Below are 7,270 nucleotides of genomic sequence, written 5' to 3' on the forward strand. Positions count from 1 at the left end.
TACTTTCCGCCTACAGGTTAATTAGGGAAATCCAAACAGATGAACAAGCAGCTTGAAGTTTTGGTAACCTGCCATCCTGCCAGGGTGGAGATTTTCGTTTTGGCGGTGAGAGTATGGGGGAAAATGTATTCAATTTCGGGAAATTTCATCTTAACATCAGGCCAATGTTGGAATTCACCCCAAACATTGCCTTTAGGGGGGTTTCCTGTATAGGTTGGCTTCCATTCTGTTCTCACTGCAAAGGAATTGCTCAGTAGTTATCTAACAAAAAGTCGTCTACATTTTAGGCCTCACAGCGCAATTATCCGAAGCCTCCTCACAGCAAAGTTCTCACCTACTTAGACAAACAAACCAAATTAATGGAGTAAATGCTTCAGAGCTGGACAGAATGTTTCCAGACTGGCTTAATTTGAACACACCCTGAAACCCATGACCACAAAATGCTTTTGGCAAGGATGAAGGTAAAGACAAGCTGTCCAACCTGACTTAATTCTGGGAACTAGAAACTGAACTTGAAATTTACTGTGAAGCGATGTGAACTAGTCTACTATGTCTTTGCAATTCTAAACACATTCACACACAACCATAAACCAAATTCCTACAGCAATCAAGAAGAACATAATTTTCATGAATACATATGATCACAAAAACACTTCTGGGAGCCACTGTCTCAAACACTCACCGAATTGATGCAGGCCAGTTCCTTGTTGAGCAGCCAGGGCAGGGAGAGTTTCCCCTCTCCTCTGTAGCACGACTGAATCCTCTCTTTAATCTTCTCCTTGATCCGTCTCATTGTGAACAGACACAAAGCCGACTCCTTGGGTGGCTTGGCTCTGTTCTTCTGACCCTGGGCGAATACAGTAAACAGAACCTCCTCTCGCTCTTGAATACCAAGCGAACGTGCCAGACGCGTCCCTGGTCGGGCCAAATAAGCATCCTGAACCAAGCGGTACTCCACTCCGTCCTTGGTGCAGCCAATGGGGAACTCAACATATGAGTAGAACTTAGGATCGTCGACACACAGGCGGACGATTTTAGAGGTGAAGAACTGTTCGCTGCTTGCATCTGGAGAGGTGAGCTGAGTGTCCAGCTGTAAGGTAAGGTAATACACAAACTGCTCGCTGTTGAAGCCGTATATGTAGTAGATGTCAAATGCCGGGAACTTGGAGAGGGTATCTGAGGGAATCTTCAGCTGTGAGGAGACAAACTCATCCTGGTAGACGAAGCTGAACATGTCAGCGTTCTCCTCGTTGGACATTAACTTACGGCTCGAAAGTGTCGGGAAGTATTCAGATTTCCCATCGATAGGTGTGCCCACAAAGAGTTTCCCACCTCCACCAAAAAGATCCGGAGAGATCACGACACCTGACATGGTGCCTGCCTCAGCAACACTGGATAGATAATGTTCTTTACGGTGGTGGGGCTCGCCGAGCTTGAACAAATCATCCAGACGCAGGAACTGGCATATTCCCTGGGAAGTACTCCCACAGGCAATTAAGCGATTGTGGGCAGCATCAAGTAGCAGAAGTTTATTGACATTGGAGGTCTGCACCAGCTCATGGGGGCAGGACTGAACACCAGGTGGAGGGTAACAGCGAGGGTTGTCTGTAACTGGGCCAGTAACGTGGCTTCGTAGCTTGGTCAGGTTGCTGGACAGCTTGTAGATCCAGTTGACAGCTCCCAGGTAGACCTCACCTGTTTTGTTGTGGACCACCAAATGTGTGAGACCTCCTTCCGGTGGAGAGAAGGAGAGGAGGGAGGAGGAAGGAGTGGAGGTGGAGGGCATGGAAGGGGAGAAGAGAAGGAGGAGGATGGGGAGGATGAGGAGAGGTGGGTTGAGGTGGGAGGACATGGTGGTGAGGGAAGGGGAGGTGTGAGCGAATGTGTATAAGTGTGTATTTTTGAGCGTGTAATCCTCTACTGGGTCAGTCAGTGCCTTCTAGGACTGCAATAGGACTGCAGGGTATGATGATACAAAAGAAGAGTTTCCGAGCAATCGACGTCTTCTTTCTTTTCTCCCTCCTTTCTCCTTGTTGTTTTTATAACCTCATCCCCTGATCCTCAGCCTCGTCCACCACCAGCCCTGAGAAAGACAAACAAAGCAAAGTCTTAGCAAACACAGCTGTCAATATATTCATGGACTTGTGTTTTGCACTTCCAGAAGTCTGACAAAAAGGATTTATCTGTTTGTATCAAAATGACAAGACACTAAATATTCGCCCACAGACCCAGACTCTGAGGCCTCTATGCTGAAGTCCAAAAAAACAAATGAGGGCACTATCAGCTTTGTTTTATTGACTTCTCGACTCTTGGCTCGCACCACTCTGTGGAGTGCATCTTTTAAAAGAAGACAGGGCCAAGCATTGCTCCTCTGCGTATTGATCGTCTGGAGGTATTAAAGGATCCAGCCGACAAAGTGCGCATTTGCACAGAAGATGCTTGGACTACACACAAAAAATGCAACCTGTGATACAAGAGCGCATGCGAGCAAGAAAACGTGTATGCGCACGTAAAAAAAGGGAGGCCTACACACACATACGAAATCACACACGGGGTGCGCCACTGATGTGCAGCATCGTGATAGCAAGTAAACATCCATAAATTACAAGCAGGGCTGCAGGGAGAATCCTGTAGCATATTTACTACAGAGCAGCAGAGCAGAGAAATACAGGCACCCTGCTTAGAGAGAGCTGGTCCAACACGATAAAAGAGGAGAGCCAGTGAGAGGGAGAGAGAAGCGAAAGCTATTTGGCTCCATACCGGTTCAACAGAAAGGTGGTGGAGAAGGTGGGAAAGACTGCGATGAGTGAAAAGGGGGGAAAAAAAGGGAGACCGACCATCCACCCATTTCTACATTTTCCAGGTTCAGGGTTGCCACATGCTTAGTCACCCACACCATTGTTGATATAATTATCATTATCTTGTGATGAAAATCATAGATGTTACTGAACTTTTTTAATTGGTTGAAAGAGAGACATGCCAAGTAAAGAGCATGCAAAGTAATGGAGAAACATTTTTGTCCAAAATGAAACACAAAATTCACATTATTCACTCATGTCAGGACACTTCTGAGTGTTCGCACCAGCTATGATCATTCTGGAAACCCGATCAATAACCTCAGCCATATCTCACTCTAACTCGCAAACCACACCAAATGTAACCTCTCAAGCTACCATCTCCATCCGTTCTCTCTGAAAGCAAGCCAAACCTGTGGCTGGTTAGCAGCTTTCATTGGAATGAACGCACACCATGCTGGAACAAGGGTACCCAGTTCTCACAGGGTCAACCACGAGAAAACACATCACATTTGCTGATGTCCCCTTCCATTATGTGTGATGCCTGTCACTCAAACAATCATTTATCATTGGCACAGAAACAACAGTGGTTCAAAAGGCTACTATCATTTGGAGCTGTTTTAAACCAACCACATAGCAACTGTCCAACCTTCTTTTCATTAGTTCATTGGTTTGTGCTCGGAGCACAAGGCAAAGGCTTGTTTCATGATGAGGTCTGGTCAGCAAACTATTCCCCGTCTCTTATTTCTGCTGCTGTTTCTCATTCCTCCCTTTCATTACATTCCTCTCTCTCTCCCTCTCCCCATCCCTCTCTCCCTCTCTTCATTTCTTGTCAATAGTGCCTTTCATCTCCAGCCCAGCCATGATTACAGTGGCCCAGATGACGGTGTTGTTGCCTGTCCCATCAGGACAATGCGGCTACTGTTAGCATCTTAGACACACGCACAAAATGCAACGCACACGTACCGTATCAAGAGCGTTTTTACACACACACTCTCACAGCTCCGACTGACTTCACCACGTCTCAACACACTCCCTCACAGACATAACTCACATCAAACAGATGTGCCCACACACACTCATGCACCACCCATGATGCACCTACACATCCACACCAGAATGTACACACTCTTGAAGAGACAAGAGAAGTCAAACTCACTATATGAAGTGACATGTGAAGGTGGCTATTTTTGCAACATTTTCATCTCACCCACTCTGATGCATTTTATAAATTCTATAAATAAGTCAAAACTAAGCAGCATATGTGGACTGAGCGGCCATATAGCCAGCGGAGCTGAGAGCTGACGATGTCAGGAGCTGTTTGAGCAAACTGGGACCAAGAGATGAGAGGAAAGAGGACGTCTGCAAGTTGAAAAACAAGTTTTTGTTTTAAAAAATGTCTCTTTAATGTCTGAATTAAATTAAAAGAAAAAAAATGGATGACTTTATGGATGAAGAAATCGGTTAGTAAAGTGAGTGTGTGTGGGCACACGGAAGGATGTAAAGAAAGAAGACGGTATAATAAACTTTATTCCTGCTGTGGTGCACACACTCCTAATCCAAACAGCCCAACAGCGTTATAATTGTCTGGTTATTAAATTATGTGTTCTTGCAAAAAATTTACATTTACATTATGTGTGGTAAAATCAGTTATAGATGATGCATTCAATTACATTCCTGAATACCACTGTATTGCTGCTACAGTATATATTGGTAAAAAACACTCTATACAAGTAATCAAGTGATATTAAACATTATCTTGCCTAAGTTTCTGAGCTTCCCTCTGAAACATCATTCATCCATCAAGTGTGCCAAAATGTTATATATCATGTCATTTTCCTCAAGCTGATGAGCATCTTATCTGATCAAAGAAAATCTTGAATTAGCCGGGCCTTCACTTCTGTGAGTGTGTGTCTGTGTGTGTGTGTGTGTGCATGTCAGGGCCATCATGAAGCCCACCTGCCACATCAGATGAAGTTGTAGAGGCGTTCAGGTCTATCCTGTGCTGATTTATTGCTGTTGGCACATCGATTGCACACACAGCCACAGACCTTGGCCAAACACTTAGGCAAATTTATGCACACCACTTCTTTAGCATGGAGCTCACATCCATGCCTGCTGGCCTCACTCCGTGAGAGTCTGTGTGTTTGTCTCCCCTGCATCTGTTCAATCTTATTTACTACTAAAACACACGCAGACGCACGTCCAAACACATCGGCCTATGCACAAACTGTATGTACACAAAGCATATATAATTGCAGCCTAACTGTACAGACCACAGGCAAAGTATAAACATTTACATTTATATACCCTTCCCATTCTAAATACATTCATGAAGTGTAGTGGAGAGAGACAACGTGGGGGACCTGAGCTGGAATTGAACCACTGGGTACCCTGACCTGCATTTCTGACTCTATTGATAAGATCAAGTGAACCTTAAGGTTTGGATTTCAACATATAGTGAGCAGCACGATCACTTGGCCACGGCTTAAACCACTGATGATGCTCAACCTCACAGCGGCAGTATCTCAGGCTTTGTAACACATTTTACACCTCATGCAACTTTCAGCTTGTGCTGCCACAACCTATCAAAGCGTGTGCAGTGTACAGCGTCCACCATTGTTTTCATTCTGTGGTCAAGTTATCATTAGGTGAGACTTTCAAAGGAAAGTTTGCTGAAAAACATTCCAGGTGATGGCGGCAGTTTGATTAGGTGCAGGCACCAAAACTACTTGGTTAGCTTTAGGAAAAGCTTTAGTCTTGGTTCCCTACTCTCCCTTAACAACTAAAGATGACTATTGGTTTCACATGGTGGTTGAACTACAGTATGAGGCTTGACAATCCTGTGTTTGACCCGTCCATCGTTCTTTATGAATACTATGTTTGTTGTAAGGTTGTGCTGAGCGTCACAAAACAAATGGAACATTCATGTCCATGTACGTAAAACTATAAAGTACACTGAGACTGCGACTGTTCCAGGAACTGCCCTGATACTGGGCTGACTGATCATGTGAAAAGAGCCCTATAGGCTTTGCACATGATCAGGGGTATGAGGTGTGCTGGCAGGCCACAGTGCATAGCACACATAGCATAGCACAGCGGCGAGGTGTAAAATCTAAAAGGCGTGCGATGCCCGAGGTAGCGCTGCTGCGATGTTCAGCAGCTTCACTCTCTGACCGTGTTTCGAGAGGCCTCAGGTATGTGAGTCAACAAACACTGCTGGTTCAAATCCCTGGAATACCTGGCAGGTGCTTCTTGTGCTCGAGCAAGCGGCAACGTTCTCTTTATTGAGAGCACCACATCGCACATTTCCACGATGTTCATCAATCAAGCCACAGTATCTTCAGGTACTGGGACAAATCTGTCTCAATGATTACAGGGATGTCCCTTCATTCAAGAAGTCTGCAGTGGAAAATGTGGAATTTTATCATCCCCACTCACATTGTTTTTTGTTCTGTATTGATTTCTCTTAGGTGTACCCATCCAGCTGCAGATGTATTAAGTATGATTAGAAAACCTGATATTCTTTCAAAAAAAATGGAGGCACAGTAGTGTGTAAGTAATTGGTGTCAACAGCCAGGAAACAGTACATTTAAAGCTGCAAAGGGGTCAAAGACGCCACATAAAAATGGGTCTTTTTTTCAATACAAACACATTAGTTTTCATCTCTGGATCCTCTTCATCTTGTTTTTACGGACCGCGTTTTTCACTACTTTAAAGTGCCCTCTGCGGTTTCTGACCTCCAGCAGTGCTACGCAGCTGTTTTTTCTATGAGTGGGTGCTTGTTTTGTTTATCTCCTGCAGGCGCACATGATCTACAGGTGGCAGTAACCACCACGGTATGCTGCTATGGGCTAAAAAAGGCAGAGAAGAAGACTGCTAGCAAGTCAACGTAGATGTAAACAATTCAGTATTTCAAGCGGAAATTTGGTTTAAAATCAGCTTTGCAAATGTTTTCAAGAAAGCTCCACAGGATACCACTAATGCCACAAGACATCCATGGCTGCCAGCAGATACAGCTACGATTAAAGCATAAAATAAAATGTTTGTGGTCAAGTTTTCTTAACTTTGGAAGGCAGATGTGCTGCTTGTTGCAACAATATCGAATAATCTATAAAAAAAAAGTTCAGCAGGAGGTACGAAGGGGAATTTTACTCCTGCAAAAGTCTGACATCTGACACTAAATTATTTGCTCAGATGCAGCAAAACAGAAATCTCCGAATATGCATAGGGGATTTGATCTGATCAATTCACTTCTAACTCCGGGCTTCTTGCAACAGATGGTAGCAAAGTTAAAGTTGCAGCACAGGTCAGATGAGGACAGCGGAGAGGCAGATATGAGAACAGGGGCGGGAGGCGAACACACACTTGAACGTGAGGAGATTTCTATTTGGAATCCATTTTCTGAAAGGCGTAATATTGACAAGTGCTAATACTGCAGACTGTAGTCATCTCACACCCTCCTCTCCTGGCTT

The 7,270-nt window shown here is 44.5% G+C and overlaps 1 protein-coding gene across 1 annotated transcript in view; it reads right to left on the bottom strand.

Moving 5' to 3' along the window:
- LOC121612282 (plexin-A1-like) overlaps window positions 1-1,852 on the bottom strand; it is a 201,945-nt gene extending 200,093 nt beyond the window's left edge. Inside the window, exon 1 of the mRNA XM_041945070.1 lies at window positions 683-1,852. Coding sequence (XP_041801004.1) covers window positions 683-1,852 — 1,170 coding nt within the window. The remainder of the gene's footprint in view (window positions 1-682) is intronic.
- Window positions 1,853-7,270: the final 5,418 nt, after the last annotated feature.

The sequence above is a fragment of the Chelmon rostratus genome, chromosome 10 (assembly GCF_017976325.1).
Source record: "Chelmon rostratus isolate fCheRos1 chromosome 10, fCheRos1.pri, whole genome shotgun sequence".
Taxonomy (NCBI): domain Eukaryota; kingdom Metazoa; phylum Chordata; class Actinopteri; order Chaetodontiformes; family Chaetodontidae; genus Chelmon; species Chelmon rostratus.